The following is a 21,109-nucleotide window of genomic DNA, read 5'->3' as shown; positions in this document are numbered from 1 at the left end:
CATTTAGGATGTGGCAATGTGAGCATTTCAGTAAAATTACTCACATTCATGAAACATTCATTCTTTCTGCATTAGAATTAAAATAAAGTAGTTGGTTATATAAAATGTTGAAGACAGCTAAGTGCCATTCATTGTAGCAATATCACACTTGAAATATTAATTTCATCCTGAGCCATGAATTGTTATGGGTACTGAAACTTTTAAGTGGTTGCTAAGCACAGACTTCAATTTTGCAACAGTGCAGATGGGGAATGGCGCAGATCTTTATGACGCAGTTGCTGACTTGCATCTCAGTACGCACTTGCCTAACATGATGAAGTTGACGTAATCTGCTGTGTTGTGTTGAGTAATCCCTGATGTTACTCAGCTTGTTGCCTCATTGGAGATTCTTGAATAAAAGAAGGCCTGGCACATGTATAATAACCCTGCTGTCAGTTTGATTGAGCCACTTCAGACTTAGTAGCCGAGACACAAAACACAATCACTGATTTGCTGTCAGTGCTCTGTTGGCAGTGGGAACGTTGATAAGTCCTGTCAAGAACTTGGTAAATTAAGATGTTTCAAAAACGCTTTCAATTTCTCATTCAGAACTAAATCTGCCATTAATCCCTGGAGGATAAAGAAACTTTGAGTGTTGAATAGAGAATGAATTTGACCATCCATTTCTCCCTCCCAGCCGTCAAATACTCTCAGTGCTCCATTCTAAAAACAAATTAAAGTCGAGGGAGAGAGAAAGAAGTTTTCCTTTTTCTTTTTTTGGCGGTGACAGTGACGGAACCCCATTTTCGTACAGCCAGATCAAAGTGGCTCCGTGTGAGTGGGATCGCAGTCTGTTCCCTTGGGCTCGTAATCATAGCGCCTGAATCTCAAACCCCCTCGATGCCGACTCTGTCGCCACTTTCTGCTCTCTGCCAGGCCTGATGCCAGCATCGCGGTGCCCTTCTCTCCCTCCCCCACTGCTCCATCTCCCCTGGCTTTTCTTCTCATCTTTCCCGCTTCCTCAGTACTCCCCTGCTTACCCCCAGACCCGTTGGTGAACATACTCAGACAGTCCTCACTGACACAGCAGCAGGCTGGGGCTTGTCCCTGCTCTGACTGTCCCACTGCCTGGCAGGGTAATGAAGGCAGCAGGGGGGGCGCCTTACTGCCTGCCTGTGATGCGCTTCATCATTCCTGCCACAGCCCAAGGTTCTCTAATTAAGACACCGACTTGGCCCTGCAGATTATGTAGCAGCTGGATCATTAGCGTAGAGGGTCAAATGGCATGCATCTCTGTGTAGCGGGCGGCGCGCCTTTCATCAACCCCTGTCTCTGTCAGCTCACCTCTGGTGGCCACCAGAAGGCTCTGCCTGCTTCTTCTTCGATACCCCCTTTATACTGAGTGTTTGATGTCAATTGAAAGATATCAAGACCACCAGAAAAAGGAGTATGCCTTGGAATTTTTTGGTTATGACAATTCACACGGCAAAGTGCAAGTCTAAAGTCACCTTATTTATTTATTTATTTATTTGGTACCACCGAGATTAACATATGCAGATCCATCGGTTTGGATGGTCTCTATTTTTTTTATATCTTCATACCTTACTGATATTTCCTGGTGTATATGATAGTGACAGTATTTGTGTTAAAAAAATTGTTAAACGGAAACTAAGATGATCGCTTCATTGCCTTGTTAACTCATTGTAAAACACACTTCATTCAAACATGACAGAAAAAACAACACTCACCAGATTTTTTGAAAGCACCAATACTCAACCTAACAATATTATTGCGATATCGATATCGAGGTGTTTGGTCAAAAATAATGTGATACTTAGTTTTCTCCATTTCACCCAGCCCCATGTTAAATATGCTGATTTTCCCTGCTGTCAATTTCTGCCTTTACCTGACGACTTTTTACTAGTCCTATTACGTCATCCCCACCACTTACAATTGCTGTGTTTCCCAGCTCAGCTGCGCTTTCCTCCAGCAGAGACTGACCTCTGGTGGTATGTGCTGTGCACTGCATCACCTCGATACAGCATCTCCGTATCAGTTTGGTAGACAGAGGAGCTGCTTTATTTTTGACAGTATAAAAAATAATTGCTTTGGGCTTTCTAAATACCTGTAAAACAGTGATACTGCCCAAGCCTAATCCTTACACTGAGTTTATCAGGTACACTTAGCTATATCTAACGCAATTCAGCAATCACTAAGGAGCAATTATTTAAATCAATGGCCATTTTATAAGCTGTATGTTTCCAGTGCCATCAAATTTAATGGTATTTTATGGCTACATTTCATTTTTCTGAACTAATTGATCAATTGTTAAGTCTTAAAAAAGTTAATTAAAAAAAAAAAAAGTTAAAGACCCATTAGAGGTGCTCAGAGCCTGAGGTGATGTCTTCAGATGTCTTGTGCTGCCTGACTAGCAGACTGTGCAAATATATATTGAGTTTGCAATGTTACAGTATAGAATGAAGAAATGCGCCAAACTCTCCCTTTAGAGAAGCTGGAACCAATGATTGATTGAAAAATGATTGAAACAAATGATTCATTTAGTGACACGAAGTTCTGAATTTATTTTCTCATGATTGACTTATTGTTTCAGCTCTATTGTATAGCGTTATATTCAAAGTGGCAGGGGTGGGCAAAATGTACCATGATAAATAATGTACACTCATAATGTATGGTGGCCCTTTGAGTAGTGCTGTACATATTCAAATAGTGTAGTGCTGATAATATATAGCTGACTATTCAAAATCAAATTTTTTTTATATTTCAATAGGCTGCCTTTCAAAGAGGAAAATTACCATCATTAGCAGCTTGTGAGTCACCTTTATTTCAGTTACAGGGTGGAGGTATTTTGTGTATGGATTGTTTGTCTTTTCAGTGAGGAGGAACTGTTCTCCACCAGTAGGCTGACTCACCTGTCAGTAGTCAGTCAGCAAGTCTGCTCATCTCTCAGTCTGCTCATGACTGCAGAGGTTGGGAGACTTACCTTAAACTCGCCTTTGGTGTTTTGATCAGGCCTCCAACCTGTGAGCAAACATGGTGCAACTGTTAATGAAAGAGGAATATAAAAGCGCTGTGAAAAGTAAATAACCAGCATGGACAGATTAAAGTGAAACTCGACTCAAAATTTATCTTTGAGTATCAAAAGGCTTGAAGGGCTGCCATAAAACATTTAGTGGCTTCTTCTAGTTGAATTAGGAGAGTTGTAGGCAGCTGTTGGCATCAGTCAGAATAGATTTAAAAAGTGACAATAATGGGAATAAATAATCAAGGCATTCATAAAAACCTCTCAAACCACTCCTGCAGCATAATCTGCTTATTTGTTGTCCACCTTCTTGCTCAGTGTGTTCCAAACATTTACCAAAATATGACCAATTTGCAGCTTTCATGTCGTGCTACTGCCCTTTTCAAAGCTCAGCCAGCACATGTGGCCATAGTATGGTGAAAATATTTTAAATATGCTGATCATACAGATGGACAGTGCAGGATTGGATGCTCTAGCAGTGGTTTGAGAATCTTATTCAGTCATAGGTATTGCTTTTTTCCTCCCTCAATAAAAACGTAATTATGGACGTGAATTCAGCGTGACCACAGCTGCTGCACAGCCACGTTCACCAGCTATTTTAGGTGGAGTATCACTTATAAAATAAAGACAGGAAATCAAATAAATAAAAAAATATAAATGCACTTTGCTCAGAAAAACTTGGATTAGAAACTTTTCAGTCCCTGTTGAAACCTAACACTGATTATAAGGGAATATTTAAGACCAATGCTTCACCCCATTAATGATCTCCCGCAACTGGATTTGGTTTTTCTGCTTCCCAGAGTTGTTTTTTGGATGTATGAAAAAATGCCTTCATCATGTGGCTCTGGCTGTATATACTGATAGCAGATACTGAATTGGCTGCTGGGCACAAGCTAACACCCGCTGTGTGAGATCAATTGAAAGGGACAACCGCAAACTGCTTTTGACCAACTACGGCCGAAACAGTTTGCCCAATTTAGGAAATTTTTCACTATAGCTGCTGCCATTTCATATCGACAGCAGATGCCCATGAAATAATATTCTTTTCTTAAATTCCTCAACACCCTAATGAAGTAAGATAGATGTAAATATTTTGAAATATTTTACTCCAGACCCTTTTGAAGAAGTAGCATGTTTTAATAAAGACAAAGATTATAATCATTTGGAGTTATTATCTTTAACAAAATATGTGAGATTATTGGCACAGTGTTTGAACCACAGTTTTATAAATCGGGTTAAATTGGGTAATAATGGGGTGTATTTTCTTACTGCACACAAATCCAATTTTTGAAAGATACGGTATTTGACCTATTGAGTGCCGTCAGGACTATTTATTCCCATCCTGACAGCCTGAGTGCACACTCAAACTCGCACATGTTCACACACAGACGTACACACACTTGTGCGAGCATGCTTAGTCAAGAGAAAAATCCCACAACTTGGTGAGGATTTCTCATTCTCCCGCCTGTTCTTTTTTTTTTTCTTCCCCCCACAGCCAGATTGCAGTGTCATCCTGCTCAGGTTTTTTTTTTCTCTCTACGGATCCCTGTGTTCACCTCCATTTGTAACTTTAGGCCTTTCTACTCTGCCCCTCTATTTTAAGACAGGGAGGGCAGTGTGCCGAGAGGGACGGTGAGACAGGCTGTTGTGGGCTGCACTCTGCACAGCACGGCCGACACGCACAGGGCCGGGGATGGTTTGCAAGACGACACTGGCTGGCTTGTTTACGGCAGAGGCTCCGTTTGGGGGAGGAAGGGGAGGAAGGGGATGAGGCAGGCAAGCTGGCAGGCAGGGAAGAAAGGAGAGGGGGTTTACTACCCTCAAGAGAGTCGGAATTCCTCCTGAGCCATTCCCCCATTTGGCTGGCAGTTGTGAAAACAATTGCCTGGCATTTACTCTCTCTCTGTGCAGATGGAGTCCCAGCTATGAGTCAGCTTTGAGAGCAGCAAGTGGTAGAGAAAGTGGTGGGCTTGTGATCTCCTGCACAGCGAATATAAGCATACTTTACAGAGACGCTCGGTTTTTGATGTTGGCCAAACTGTTCAGAGTTGCTTCCTCGTTTGCATTACTTTTCGTCCTCTGCAGTATTACTGATATGCATATCTTTTATTTCCAATGTTCTCCTTGTAACAAAGAGTGGCTGACTAATAAAGGCATGTCTGTTTCCTGTTTCTCCAGAGTTGACCTACAGAAGACGTCATGCTGAAGTCTTGAGCTGAGGGAGACTTCATCCTCAACCTGTCACTCGTCTCTTGTTTGTTATTCCACACCGGGTCCACTCTCCATCAGTCACCGAGTACCAACACCAACAACCACCGCCTCCACCTTTTCCCCTACCCCCCCTGCCCAGCCTGCCGTCACCATGACGTCGGAGCTGGAGAGCAGCCTGACCTCCATGGATTGGCTTCCACAGCTGACCATGCAGGCGGCCATCCGCAAGGCGGACGCCCAGAATGCCCACGGGCCAGGCATGGGCAAGAAGAGTACCCTACTGGATCCTAACACCACGTTGGACCAGGAGGAGGTGCAGCAGCACAAGGACGGCAAGCCGCCCTACAGCTATGCCAGCCTCATCACGTTTGCCATCAACAGCTCGCCAAAGAAGAAGATGACACTGAGCGAGATCTACCAGTGGATCTGTGATAACTTTCCCTACTACAGGGAGGCGGGCAGCGGATGGAAGGTGAGAACAAGAGATGTCTGGCCTTTATTTTAACACGATATAGCAGATGTAAAAGTTTATTGCCATCGTGATGATGATGGAGTTGCATTCTGGTTATAGTGGGGCTTCTGATTTTATGTCAAATCAAATATGACACATTATTTTAGTGCTGTTCAAATTGGATGTCCTTTTGGTTGCTGCAATGGCTGATATACAGTAACTCGTATCAGTTTATTCACTCATGAAAAATCTTCTTTGGTCTTACGTTTTTAGTGGACAGCCTTTGTAGAGGAGTTGAGATTGATATTCCCTGACCTAAAGGTCCAGTGTGTAGGATTTATCGGGATCTACTGGCAGAAATAGAATATAATATTCCTGATTTTGTTTCAATTAGTGTATAATCACCTGAAACAAAGAATCTTGTGATTTCATTGACTCAGAATGAGCCCTTTATTTCTACATAGAGAGCGAGTCCTCGTCCACTGAATCCACAATGTTTCGCTGTCATGTGTCTACAGTAGCCCAGAATGGACAAACTAAACACTGATGCTAGAGAGGGACTTTCTTATTTTTATGTCACCTGAAGGCCACCATTTCATTATAGGGCTGTGTATTGGCTAGAATCTGGAGATGCGATAGTGTTGGCGAGGCAGCACATAGCAATTTTTTCAATCTAATTTTTAGGAAAACTCTCATAGTGCAAAGAACACACCACCGTATGCATAAAAAAGGAATTTGCCTGTATCAGTAAAAAAGTAAAATAAAAGCGCTTGAGGTTAACAAAATACAAAATAATGCAAAAATTAAAATTGACAGTGTTTCTGAGAATTGATATCATGGATAGTATCATAAAACATAATATTGCAATACTCAAGGGTGTCATATTTTATGTAATATTAAAAAAATGTATATTTTCTTACACCCCTAGTCTACGACACGCTTGGAAAGGGAGAGGTGGATTAGATTTACTTGACATACGAACATATTATTTGACACACATTTACAAAAAATGATCAGGTCATCTACTGCAACAAATACATAATTCATTGAAAATGTTGAGGTCAAACAGATAACTTATATTCATTGTGGTGATCATTCTCGTGAGACAACAATAATAATACAAGTCACATAGGCTTACATAAGAAGCTATACATCCATCCATATTCATCTACAGAGTGAGGCAAAATCTGCATCCTCACCGCTAGATGCTGCTAAATCCTACACACTGGTCCTTTAAATCATTGTTTTGTGGTTGCCGTGCATCTTAAACAAAGTGAGATGCCATTGGTAATCACCATTGTCACTTCTGAGAAAGCTTGGAGAGAAACTATGAGTGCGCCAAATCACACTAAGTGCCTTACTCCTCTGGATGAAAAATGGTGCAGCCCTGAGAGAACCATATGAAGTGTAAAACCCTGGATTAATATTCAGAGAAGTGGCCCCTATCTGTGCGAACACAGACTAAATAGCCCATTCATGGGTGGTATTATTCATTGCAGATGCCTTGATAGGAGAAGGCCATTATGCAGAAGAGAGAGCCAGTGCTGTGTCATCATCTCAAGGAGCCCATGATATACCGAGATGAAGCTATGCTGATTGCCTTTTAAAGGGCCCAGATGGAAATTGATATTAGAATGAGTTTTCCAATCAGTCGACGTTTATTGGAAATAGAATCTTAGGCACTGCTTTATTGCAGTCAGACAAGATGTATGAAGCCCATTTCCTGGGGCGACAAGATCTGGCGTGTGTACAGGCTGCATGGAGGTGTGTGTGTGTGTGTGTGTGTTTAGGTGAGGGGGAGATGAGAAAGCATGTGTTATTATAAATGGATGGATTGATTTCAGCTTTTGTGGCAAGGCCTTTTGTAAGGAAATGAATTGTTTTATTTTGCAACCTTTGTTTCGTCTTTTACCTTCATCATCCCTTATTTAGTTGTCAGCAGCATGTGTGCTGTCAGCCTGCATGTGTTCCTGCATTGAGTTACCGGCATTTCTACTCAACACTGAGGTCAGCTCTATATTTTGTATACCGCCCACCTTCTTTAGCATCAAATTTAACCATTTACTGCACACTAACGATTTTCAAGACGTTGCTTCAAGATTTCTTTGTTGCTGCGTTAAGTTAACAAGTCTGGCTGCAGAGGATGTCGCACTCATTGCTCAGTCTGTATCTATCAAGATACTCTTCACTGTTAGAGTAATATTTCTTTGCATCCAGAGAGAAGCTACGAGTTAATCATCATTTATGTGGGTTGGAGTGGACTTGGTGAAGTCTTGTGCACATCCACAGACTTTATTGCTTGGAAATATGAGGGTGTGACTGACTAGCCCCACTAAAATAACTGCAGATAAGACACAACATTTAGCTGACACTCGAATGCATATACTTTTTATACATTTTAGAGTGGGTGTCCTCAGTGGGAATCAAACTGGTGCTGCTGGCAGGATTGTGGATTTGCTCTACCCACTGTGTTACAGTCCCACTGCAGGTACAGCAGGAGTGATATTGATTCATCAAAGCTTGGCTAATGTGTGATGCTGTTCATGTGCCTTTGGTTCTTTTGTTGTCACGTGTGGCTTTATGATGACATCAGGTGCTGGTGTCAGGATCCCCATGGTCAGGACATTGTTATGTTTTTAAACTCTTGATTTGAATGCCTAAAAATAATACAAAGCATTCAAGATTTGTAAATGTTATGAGATCCTGATGGATAACCAATTTCAAACTATCACAGGAAATGTTACATTTTACATGTGGTTAAAAAGCAGCTTCTCTAGTTTAGTTCTTTATTTTTCTCTGTGAAAGTGTCTGCCTTCAACCTATTTGGTAGCTAACCAGCAAATGGGTTCAGTCCTCTTTGGGATTAACTGACCAGGGCAAATTTCCAATATGGGAAGTAAGCATGCAGTTTCTGGCAGTGTTAGATCATGAAAGATGTGTTCTATAAATTCACAAGGTTACTCCATGAGGCAAAGCAGATTTTAATGCAGGGTTGTAAGCATGGGTAAAGGTTGCATCATATGTAATATCACAGTAGTGCGGTTGTGAAGATGGTTGCAGAAAGATGAGTGTGATAATTCCAGAGTGTTTGCAGGTCCTTAAAAACATAAAAAATATTAGGCCTCAAAAAGCATTAAGTAGGCTTAAATTTGAATTTGTGAAGTCTTAATTGCCACAAACATTTTATCTAATTTCTTTTATCCATCTTTTAATTTCTTTTTGTCGACATGAGTCAAGCTCTTGTGCGTGAAAGTCCACATTTCTGATGTCAAAAACCTTTAAACCTACCACTAAAACTAATACTGTATTTTTACTTTAAACTTGCACTTCCCTGTTGGCAAAATGTAGATTAATCTAACCCACTCTGATAACCATATTCCTAAATAAAGCTTTCCTCTGCACAGGACCACATATACTGTATACCACAAATCTATACTTACCTGCAATGCTTGAATAAGAAAAAAAATGATCTGTCCAAAAATTAGCCTTAAATTTGGTTAAAAAAAGGTCTTAAAAAGCATTAAACTTAGGTGTCTGATACCTGTAAAGTATTATTTGCATTAAATGAATTGCACTTTATTTCACTATAGGAAAATCTACTCCATGTTGATGCTGCTTTCTAGTGAGTCCTGTGAGCAGAATGCATTGTATTCAATACATCATATTCAATCTGCCAAGGCTTTTATGTTTTGTTGTTTCAATTTCATGAAATTTGGTGTGCTGCCGGGCTTTGAATTAAGGAATAATATTAGAGATTTTAAGGGATTTCTACCATTACATTGTTGTCTATATTTTTCAACAGCGATGAAACTAACAGAAATATGAAATGAAGTGGAAAGCAGGTTTTTTGTTTTTTTTTTCATTGTTGGGTGTAATGTAGATTTGACGTAACTGGAATAATGCCACGGGTAAAAGAGCAAGATATAGAATTAGTCAGCATTGGTTGAGATTGACGCTGTTTGACTACTTTCTAGCTTAGTAAAAGCTTGCATAGATCAACAGATTCTGGCCTAAATGTGGGTTGCAACTGTAGAAATACCCCTCACATTTAAAAGTGTGAAAAACCACATCACTCCAGGATGCTGTACAACACAGGAAACACTGAAAAAGCAGTTTGAAGATGTGCTCATATGCTAGAGCCTGCGTCACAATTTTTTTCTCAGTTCTTGTTAATGGGGTGTTTTCCCTGCCATCGTTTTTTTCTGAGAATTTAAACAACTGAAATAATGTGTATGGAGTATTTATAAAATCTTTTCATTGCATAAGACATTTGAACGAAATCCAATAGTGCTGTTTCCATGCCCGGGGCATTTGAGCGAGCTCCAGTAGCCTTAGGTTTGTTCCTAATGTTTTTTGTGCTTGGAGAATTTTCACAACCCATCACACAAATGATATTTTCCTCTAAGCCTGTGCAAAAGCCTGAGAAAAGTTTCTCTCCCAATCATCAGGAGGTCACTTGGAGCTTGCACAGTCGTGGGCTGTTTTTGGCTCTGAAACCCTCAGAGACGCGTCTTTGGAGAAGTATCATGTACACCTAATTATTGTATATTTCTGTAATGCATACAGTAGTAACATTTCCCTTGCAGTGTGACTTTTACTATGGTATGAATCCACCTATACTGTGACCGAGTATGCATGTTTGTGTGTGTAATTAGTTGGAAGCAAGCATGCCTGGGTGGGGTGAATGTAGGTCGGATGTAGTCATCGCTCCTCTGTTCCCCTGGAGATGTCAGTCGCAGGAATTTGGGACTCAACACACGCATGCGTCTGTTCTGTATGATAATGCAAGCTGTGCCGGCGAGATGAGACCGGGCTAATCCGGGCACCAGCAACTCATTTAATCATCTCAATAGAACTCCATTAGCCTGCGCTTTTAAGAAATATCAATAAGTGCTGTCAATAAAAACAGATAATTCATCAAGGTCAAAAAATGTGAACGCTGCCTCCGAGAGTACAGAATATGTGCTCGGCATCTATGAGCAAGCAATTAGGTGGTGCTTTTCTTAACACCCTCTCCAGCTCTCTGAGGTACTTTTGATTCATACTTTGCAGGTCAGTCTAAGCAGTCTTTTGTACGATTCAGCTTGTATACTGTAGCTTCTCTGTGTCCTTCTGTTCCTTGTATGGCAAGCGTGGCTTATTGAACATCTGCCAGATTCCTTAAGGATATTTCATATAGTAGGAGTCTTGACCACATATTTCTTAGAAGAGTATAGAGTTTTGCTTACAGTACTTGTCTGTAATGCGGCATGCTGTTTCTATGTGTTCCTGATTATAATTCATATCTGTTGCTCAGTCTCTTCCATTTTAAAGCCATTACGGGGAACGTGAACTAGCCCAGATGACTCCTCAGAGATTAAAAGGTAAATGGGAACAGTCCTCTCCCACTTCAAGGTCAGAGGAACATGTATTTCTATCCGTCATGAGCACTTCGCAAAGGCTGTGGTTTAGTTTTAGCATTTAAGAATCCATAACAGCATACATGTTGGAATTTGGTATTGAACCTTTTTGTATTTATTAAAAAGAAAATATTTTAAAGGTGGATTTTTTTTTTATGATGAGTAATTGAATGAACGAAGTGAATTAAGTTTTCAAATCTGTTGTCTTCTCAAATCTGCGGCATCTCTTTATGGGTGCTGTCTTTGCGTGTCATGAATGACGATTCAGCGTTCTCTCACTTTCGCTACAAGTGTTTGTGGGGCATTTGTTGCATAAATGATTTGCAGATGTGTGGCTTTGAGACACCTCAAGACTACGCCTGCAGGAGAGGGGGTATTCCCCCAGTCAACCTGCGTGCATGCGTCATGGTGGGCAGTGCAATGTGGGGTAGACGACTTGCGTAACTGTCTCGACAAACCATAGAGGTTAAGAGTTTATTGCAGATAGTGTAGGTGTTGCTTTGCCAATAACTATTGGTCAAATTAATTTAGATGCTGGTGGATCCTAAAGTGAAGGGGAGCTAGTGTCAAGTATAGACCTGTGTCTGTAATATTTGTTGAGAACATTAATTTTTGTGCAGCCTGGTGAGGTTTGTACCAACTTTTAACTGACCAAATAAAGATGGACATCTTAAGATAACAGTTAAAAGATTAAAATGCGTGTTCTCATGAGAAGGATACAGTGGCATTTTTACATCTTTTAACATTACAAATGAGTATTATGTGATTGAAATTCAGATTGTAAATTGGCAGAGAATGTGTAAAAACCTGTGTGTGATATATTAAATAACTCTTCAGATAAGTCATGCAATCATCGTTAAAGGGGAACGTTGGTATTTTTCAAGCTGGACCTTATTTTTTGTGTCTAAGTGAGTCACGGGAACAACAATTTTTGATATCGGTTCAGTATTGAACAGCAGCAAAACAGGCTAACCCCTTGGGCAGGTGCACTTTGTCAATTTACATCCATTAAAAATGCTTGTTTTTGCCATTGACAGGCTCAGATTGTTAAAAGTGTCTGACTACATGACAGATGAGATCCTATAGAGAAATTCAATGCTTTTCTTACCTTTTGCTTTTTCTGCTCTGTTTTATGTCCCAGTTTTGCTAAAGGAGAAGTCTCTGAATGAAATCTGACAGACCTTTTTACATTGTTGAAATCGGCTAAATATTCAGCCATGACATTTAAAATCTTTTAGATACATACTCTGTCTGTACTGAAATACAACAAACTATTATCAGCACTTCTCTCTTCAGCTCTTACTCACGTTTCCACCATTTTCTTCCTGTAACTCTCGTGAGGTTTCAGAATGAGACTTCTCGTTAGCAAGACATGGACACAAAATAGACTGGAACAAGTGAACAGCACGGTACATTTCACATCTCTTTAGTAATATCTCTAATAATAATCTGAGCCTGTCAGTGGCAAAAACAAGCACTGTCAGTGGATTTAAATTAAAGCCCTGAGTGGTTACGTTACTGTCTGTTTTGCGGTTGCCAGCTGCAGCACTCACGCTCAATACTGGACCAATTTTAAAAAAAGTGTTGTTCTCACGAGGCCCTTAGACACAAAAACTTGGGAAAATAGGGTCCAGGTTGAAAAATACCAGAGTTACCCACTAATGATAAGTATTTGTTGCCAGACAGTATAAACCACAAGAAATACATTTGAAATGTTTTATGACAAATTAAAATTCAGTTTCATACATTTAAGTATTGACCACACTGGTATCTGCAAATGAATTCACTGTATTCAGATTTACAACATTATTTAAGCTCTTGGTGTTGCTGCAGTAATACCTTCATACTTGATGAGCTAATTAAAGCAAACAGACGTCCTTATGGAGCTGCAAGGATGTCTTAAGTGTATGCAGTCCCTCGCCCAGCTCTACTTCTGATCAGGCCATCAGAAAAATATGAGACTCTGCTCACCTCTGCCAAAGAAGGAGTGACAGTGTGTGCGATTTCTTTTCTGGTATATTTTCTGTTAAAAAAAAAATGGTCAGGAACAGTATTGAGTAGAGACTCCACATATACTCTCAAATGTTGACCTTCATGCTCATCTCAAACCTTCTCCCGGCTCCTTGTGGGCTCACTTCAGGCAAAGTGTGTAAATTCCCCTCTGCATTTCTTCCAGGTGAAGAATGCCAAAGAAAATCTGGAGCAATTCTCAACCAGTTTAAAAATGCTTGAAATGTTTGCTCTTGAACTTTAACTGTTGAGGAGATTGTTGCTACTGGCATGATTTTATTTACTTTTTCCTCTTCCACACCTGTGTACAGGAAAGAAAATTAGCTGAAGAGAATGTAGGCTGCTGTTGATTGCCTAACAAACATTGAATCTCCCACTGCATTTTCACTGAGGCCCATAGCTCTTCCATGATCTTGTTAACAGGGAAATATAGCTTTGGTCTGTAAATCGTCCAGTGTACAGAGATGGGGCGCAGAGCTGCCTTCTGCAGGGGCCCTGGACCTTGCTTTGATCTCATTATAAAATGCAAATACACAGTACCCTAAACAGATCAAAGGTTCAACTTCCCATTGGATCTGAGGCTTAATAATAGCAGCCTGGAGCAGTTTTCTATTTTTTAAGAAGCGATTTGGGTAGCTACTGGTCCTCCAGGACATTATTTACTCTGGAGATAATGTTCCTGCTTCTGACTAGTGACTAGCCACAGCTCAGAAAATCCCTGCTCCTGTTGCTTATTTAAATAAGATTGGTCAGGTATGAGAATTTGTGCCTCCTGCCCCTATCTCCCACCTCAAGCTTAGGTTTGCAGGGCCTGAAATCTGAAAGTGTAAAATTGCTTCGGTGCTACACTCTCTGATACCTTCATCTACTTTCTTAACCGGTATCATCATTACACCGTAAAGCAGGCATTTAAATATTAAGCACTTTGCTGATACTGAATTTTTCAGCAGCAGTGATACATATTTAGAGCGCTACTCTGTTCCTTTTGTAACCCACACACCAACCCAAAATCCAAAATGATCCTTTTCATGAAGTTCATAGTTTTTTCTTCTTCAGTCCAGTGTCCTATAAACCTTGGCTGAGATGCAGTTTGATGAGTGATGACTTGATAACGCAGTATTTTTGTCTCATCCTGAATTCCTTGTTAATTGTAGAGACAGCAAAAGTGGCTGCGTACTGGCCCGGCGCTGACTTTGTCAGGTGGTGGGAGGGGTAGTGATTCACTCGGCAGCCAGTTTGATCCTGCTGTGAGGCGGGTTCCCGTGTCAGGAAGCTCCAGCCTGGCCACCCGCCCACCAGCCTCACCTTGCACCCGCCTACCGGCGCCCCACCGCTCACGCTCTGGCCCTTAGAGTGGGCGGGGAGAGCAGGCTGGCAGGCCTTGGCACGGATACATTTTGGCAGGAGCTGCTGTCCCCACACTCCACTGAGTGAAGTGCTGACTGCAGTGCAGAACATAAAAGGCCTGAGGCTTCTATCGCTTCCTCTTGTGGCCTGCAGGCCTGTGTAGAGATGTTGGCTTCAATTTTACTTGAAACTGTAGCTGTCTTTTTGACAGTCATGGCTACGGCCTCTCAGTTCATCCCCCTAATATATATGGCTGGTGTTATCATTTTAAACAGTCATTAACCCTTAACAGCTCCCTCCCATCTGCTTTCTTTGCTCAGTGAGACGAGATACAGCAGCCAGTTGTAAACGCTGTTGTCCATGGTCATCAATTGATTCAGTGAACTTCCTCCTCTGTGATAATGAGATCTGTTGAAGTCGATACCTGACTCATAGGCTGGGACACACCACTTGTGCTGTCGCCTTTTTTTCTTCTTTCAAAGAATCATTTATAATGCAGATAACAGCAGACAAAGATGGGCTGTGATCCCTGCACACATTCTCAGTCAGAGCTTCAGGCCTTTGAAAAAAACACTTAATCAGTTCGTATTGTCGAGACATGCTCTTCAGTTGGTAGTTATGGAGAAATATGAGAGGTCAAGGCTGTAGGAGCTCTGTCAGTGAGTGTAGTCGTGTCTGTTGGGTAGCTAGTCTTCCTCTTCTGGCCTCTAGTTAGTGAAAGCTTGGCTTTTTCTCTGTGTTGGATAAGGGCTTGGATATGAGAACTATAGACTGAAGTATTTAGCTGACTGGCATAAGTAAGACTCATAAGACTCTCTAATAACTGGAAAAGGGGTCAGGATCTGTATTTCTATGTCTTTTCCAGAGCTGTCCATTTATGTGGTGACTGAGATCATCACCTCCTGTGGGCCGTGCCCTTTCTTTGTCACAGATATGTAGCCTGAAGCGCAGTTGGGCAAGAAAATCAACCCCGGTGTCACAGTTAAAGTTATGAACTGCAAGGAATTTGAAGCACATTTCAAAACAACTCATAACTGGAAAAATCATTAGTTAGTTCTTCTAGATTCTTCAGAGGGGAAGATGAAGGGCCACAGGGAGCTGCTCAGAAACTCTTTAGTCATCGTTCCGTGGCTAGAAAGATTTAGACAGAAATAGCACTTTGCTTTCCCTGTATTTTAACTTAGTTTTCCCAGCGAGTGGCCTTTTGCCCTCCATCATTTTTCTACTTGGTTTGCTGTCGCCTTTGTGTAATGTAGTGTATGTACAGTCAGGGTTTAATATTGCTGAGAATGTCTGTGAATACTGCCACCCCATCAAAAGAAATCAGGAAGCTTTCATCTTTTAAAAAAGACTTTGTGTGCAATGAGTGCTTGTTAGTGTAAAGATTAAAATCCCAGTCACTCTGACCAAATGACTAACTAAATCACAGGTACATTGGTACGTGGAAATAAAGTTTGATGTTTAGGTGAAATTTCTGTTTTGCATTTTTCTTCCTCAACTGATTATAATTAGAAAATCAGTCTGTTTCGCAAAAAGCTTACAAAAAAGGACATTAATCAGCTTCAGCATCATTATGTCTCTATTAAAAAAAAAAGGTCTGCTCTATTGCTCTTTTGAGCAGCAGCTTTTCTCAATTGGATAAACAGCCAAGTCATCACATCCTTGGAGGTGGGTCCAAGGTGGTGACATTACCCAGCTGTGCCAGAGTCAGACAAAACTGGACAATTTGAAAAATAATTTAGGTCAGGGATGAAGCAGTTACTGCTTTCACACTAAACTGCAGTAACATCCTCGCTGTTAGTACCACAGTTTCCAATTTTAATTATCATTAGAAGTGTGTTTGATTAGCGTGCTTTGAAAATCTCACTGGAAAAACTGTACAGCATCAACCGGACGCAGGCGCGCAGATGCAACATACAATGCAATGTGGGTTTGTTTTTTCAAATACCTTGTTTGCAGAGTGGGCGTGCAGCAGGCAAACCCAGTGATGCTACTGGTCGCTTGTCCTTATCTACAGTGACACAGACACTTGAGCAGTCATTTCAAAGACAGGCTGTTTTTGATGTTAATGGACATTTGATATGATTTTCCCATGTTGGTATACGGCATTGGCTATGTTATTATTTTAATGCTTAGGCAAACAAAAAGTGCTGCTAATTTTATCTGTTGTTTTCAGTATGAAACTTGGTGAAATGATTTCGATTTCAGCCCATCTTAACAGTAACATGATAACACTGATAACCATGATAATTTTGGTCTCTAATAATTTCACATTCAAAATACTGCCGCGAGTCGTGTCTGCCCCCCCTCCCCTACAGATTCGAGGTTGCTGGACAGCGGCACGCTGGAGACTGATTTGTTTGCCCGCGGGCGGCTGCCGTGGCAGGGCTGTGTCGCCACGTCCTTGATCTTCGGTTTTCCAGTGGACCGTTCGAGCAAGTCCGGCTTCTCTGCTGCTAACGCTGCTGCCGGGATACAGCTCATGAGGAGCCGGCTGCTAATGCTATGTACTAGGGATGGGCAGCACAAGCAAAAACACTATTCGAAAATCATGGCAACTATTCGACGATTTTTCGAATAATCGACCCCCATTCATTTAAAAACACATTGTGCTCGTTTAGCACACTATTTCATGTAGTTTTTATCTGCTGGAGGGTCGCGTAGGGGAGCGTAGCGCGACAAAAATAGAAGAGCCGCGTAAAATAGAGAGTTGTCGTGCGACAGACGGGGGTTGTCCGTTGTTGCCGGTGGAGCCGCTGTAATTGATTAACAGGGGGGCAAGCTTCTACGGGACTCTCGCTGCAGATGTGTCGCGCCGCTGACGTGCCCAGCCGTACGGTCCCTCGCCGCCTCCTGCGTGCCTCGCTCTCAAATGACTGTGGATACTTGTTGTAGACTTGTGATATGCAAGCTTTGCCTCACAGAGTTTGCACTGCACCTCATTTTCGTTTATTTTGTCGAAGTTGTTCCACACGTAACTTTTTGATGACTGTAGTAGTCTCTGCCTGTTTCTCCTGTTTGTAGAAGAGCATCAAACTAGGTGGTAGCCCATCTCACACCGCTGTAGTAATCCTATACTGCCCTCGTGCGGTTAGGAGCTGAATTGCATGTCAAATAAAGGGGGGAAATAAGATGGCGAATAGTAATAGTCGCATTAAAACATCGATTTTTCAAAATAAAACGACTATTCGAAAATTCCGAAATACCGGGACACTGCTAATGCTGCTTGCCGTGCTGCTGTAGCTCAGTCGTAACTGTAACTGATGCTGAGACTCTACTGACTGTGTGACTGGTAGACGGCGCTGGGTGGCGCAACAGGCCAAAACACAAATTCAAAACATAAACATGATTTGCGGACCGTAAAAATGTTTTTTAAATGCGAATATTCTGGCTGTACTATTGTTGTCGGTGAGATCAATAACATACTGATCTCACCGACGACAATAGTACAGCCAGAATATTCATATATATGAACATTATTCCTTAGTCTCTGTGACATATTAGGAGGATTTTATGACTATTTGCTTTATATTTCTTACATATAGCTCCTTTAAAGGTCCAGTGTGTTGGATTTAGTGGCATCTAGCACTGAGATTGCATATTTCGTTTTGGAGAACTACGGTGGTTGATGTGACAACACAAATGGCCCTATGTGGCGCCAGTGTTTGGCTTGTCCATTCTGGGCTACTGTAGAACAACATGGCTGCCTCCATAGAAGAGGACCTGCTCATTTTGTAGATATTAATGCTCATTCTAAGATAACAAAAACAAAAGTATTCTTTTTTTCCCCAGGTGATTATACAGTAATGAAAACATAGTTATGATTTATTATATTTAATTTCTGCCAATAGATGCCCCAACATCCTACACACTGGACCTTTAACATTTATAGCTACTGTATTCTAAATCACTGCCAGTGATATGTTAAACTAAAAGTAACCACAGTATGAATCCAAAGTAATTATGTTCACAGTAAAAAGTTGGCTAACGTAGCTAACTAGTTTACATGACATCCTCAGGCTGCTTAAAGGGTGCGGCACACACAAGCTAGGTTAAGCAGGCACAATCTTCAGTAAATTTTAATTGCCTCCACTATTTGTCTTAAGATAATGGGTTCTTTGTTTCTTTGATAGCTGTCCATGTTATAACAGTGACAGTGCTCCTGTGGTGTGCTAAAGCAAGAAAACAATGCACTCAGTGAACTCTTATCTCTTATCTACCTTGTCTAATATTTTCCTGCACCTGCAAACATCACCACGTGGGATATTTTAGAGGCAAATTCTCTTTGCAAAACTTGTGTTCTTAATATCATCTTCTGTTCTATGTAAGTATTAATATTAACCTGTGCTAACTGTACACAGCCTAACACAGTCTGAGCCTCCAGATGCATTAGTTCAGTGATTGGTTAGGGTAAAATCAAATCCTCCCCTCCAGGAAACTGCTTAATAAGAAGCCAATGTCAGACTGAATAATGGAGTTGTACCATAATGGCTATTCAGTCTGAATATCAGGCTACCTTTGTTGACATTGGGATCACAGATGGTGCCTTTTAACATAGCCTCTTCCTGTGTGTGTGTGTGTGTGTGTGTGTGTGTGTGTGTGTGTGTGTGTGTGTGTGTGTGCGCGCGCACTGATTTTTGCCCTGACAAGGAGGCAGAGAAAGGAGGGGGGGGGGGGTACACTGATGAAATCTGCATGCTATAAATAGATCACAGTCCTTGGAATCTGCCTTTAACACTGAATCTGCCCCGTTAAATTCATCTAAGCTGGGTTAGACTGGCGACCGCTGCTGCCAGCTCCGTCTGTACATAAAATGTAGTGTTAGAAATGTAAACACAGTGTGATTTAATTTTAACAAATATCTTTAAGTTTGAGTCAGATTGATTGATTTTTTTTCCTTACTTTTTTATTTCTCCTGGTCTTTTTAAAATGTAATTAATAATATTCATAATTAAGGTAGCCTGCTCTCCCTGAAGAACGGTTGCCTCCTGTGAAGCATGCAGCTAATTTATCTGCCAGCACTGTAGCGTGCACGCAGCGTTTCCTTTTTAGAAATGAAAGGAAAAGAGGCTGCAGGACTAATTAGCAGAGGCTGGACAAGGATCTTTTAAAAAGTCTACGGCAACCTGAGACTGCTGATAGGGTCAAAGGTCTGTAGCTTGACTGAGGCAAGCCCTCCACTGAATATCCACTTAGAGCGACAGGGAGCTCAGCCATGCTGCCTTTCATCCATACTGTAGGTCATTCACATCTGATAGGAATTTTAAAAGGAGTGCACTGGCCCCGATGATTGGCATGTTGATAAAATCTGCATGGCAAGTAATTATCTTGGAAATACGTCTGGCTGATGTTGTTCCATTTCATCTTTGTTTTAATCCACCTTCTCTCTTCTCCGGCAATTATTTAACCCCCGTCACCTTCTGTGTCAGCGTCTCACAGCTAATGGCTTCACTCTACTCTTCACAATCCCTGCTTTTTTGGAGTGAAAGGCGAGCAGCCATGTGTCTTTATACCACGCTGATGTTGCCTGCCATTAAATGCTGCTTATTGATAAAGATGTCACCGTGGCAGAAGATATGTAGGCAAGGGTGTTTTTTTTGTCCTCTGCCTTGTCAGTGAAGCAGGATGGCTGTCTCTTATCCCAGAGAGATATTTGATCATCCTGCTGGTGCGTCCTCAGTGGGGTCAGCAGTCTGTGAGAGGGGGACAGTGACACAGCTGTGGCAGCCGAGTGGAACCAGTGATGGATGACATGCCAGAATGGGCCACGCTGCCTTCCCAGGCGCCTGTGTTGACAGGCTCGGCTCTCCGCATCTCACATTCAGCATCAGTAGGGCTAATCGCGGGTCATGCCGGCCACAGATGTGACACGTGAATATCGCTCCTGTAATTGCTCATTTGTCAACGTCACATTCTCAAAGAGCAGATATCTGCAGCCACGTTATTGAATAAAACTCGCAGTAATGGACAAATATAAAAACAGAAAGTGATGAAATTAAATCGCAATGCAGGGCAGTGTAAGCATTTCACACTTTGTCATGTCATACAGATTTGTCATGAGGAAGATCCTCACAGGATAAAAGCACTGCTCTTTAAAGTGGCCATAATAGATATTTTAATGTTAACAAATTATCACATGACCACTAAATTATCACCAAACCCTAGACTGTGTGTAAAGATGTGTATCCCACTGTACAAAAATGCTGCCAAAATATCCTAGATACGACTGCAGCCATCTTACATTTGTGACGTCATTTGGAGCCACTGGATTGAGTTTCTGTCCATACACTTGTCTGACCAATTTACGAGCAGTGCCATTGATCATGAGCACACTGATTAGCACACATAGCTGCCCCACCCCCTTTTATAGCTTGTCGTCCGTCTTTATTATACAGTCTATGCTTTGCACAAGTGCTGTTTTTAACCGCAACTGGCAGCTGTTATCAGCGGAAAAAGCTCTAACATCTGACTGTACGTTACCTGTGCGGCACTAAGTAACTAACAGACACAGTTAAGATTAAGCTAGTGATAATAGTGGAGCATTTAGCAGCTTAAGAGCTAGATATGTTTCTCAGGTGTGGGTGGAAACCAAAATGGAGCTAAGAGAAGAGTGGATGATGGAGTAATATTTGTCAGGTGGGCATAAACTCGACACGACTCCAGATTAATGGA

General features: G+C 41.5%; 1 protein-coding gene across 3 annotated transcripts in view; it reads left to right on the top strand.

Annotated features, from left to right (window-relative positions):
* foxj3 (forkhead box J3) overlaps positions 1-21,109 on the top strand; it is a 90,624-nt gene that overhangs the window by 29,230 nt on the left and 40,285 nt on the right. For all 3 annotated transcript variants that reach the window (XM_033625826.2, XM_033625827.2, XM_033625828.2), the window contains exon 2: positions 5,198-5,702. In XM_033625826.2, coding sequence (XP_033481717.2) covers positions 5,382-5,702 — 321 coding nt within the window. In that variant the 5' untranslated portion in view covers positions 5,198-5,381. The remainder of the gene's footprint in view (positions 1-5,197; positions 5,703-21,109) is intronic.

Source organism: Epinephelus lanceolatus, chromosome 1, assembly GCF_041903045.1.
Source record: "Epinephelus lanceolatus isolate andai-2023 chromosome 1, ASM4190304v1, whole genome shotgun sequence".
Lineage (NCBI taxonomy): Eukaryota > Metazoa > Chordata > Actinopteri > Perciformes > Serranidae > Epinephelus > Epinephelus lanceolatus.
This window is presented reverse-complemented; position numbering and strand designations above follow the sequence as displayed.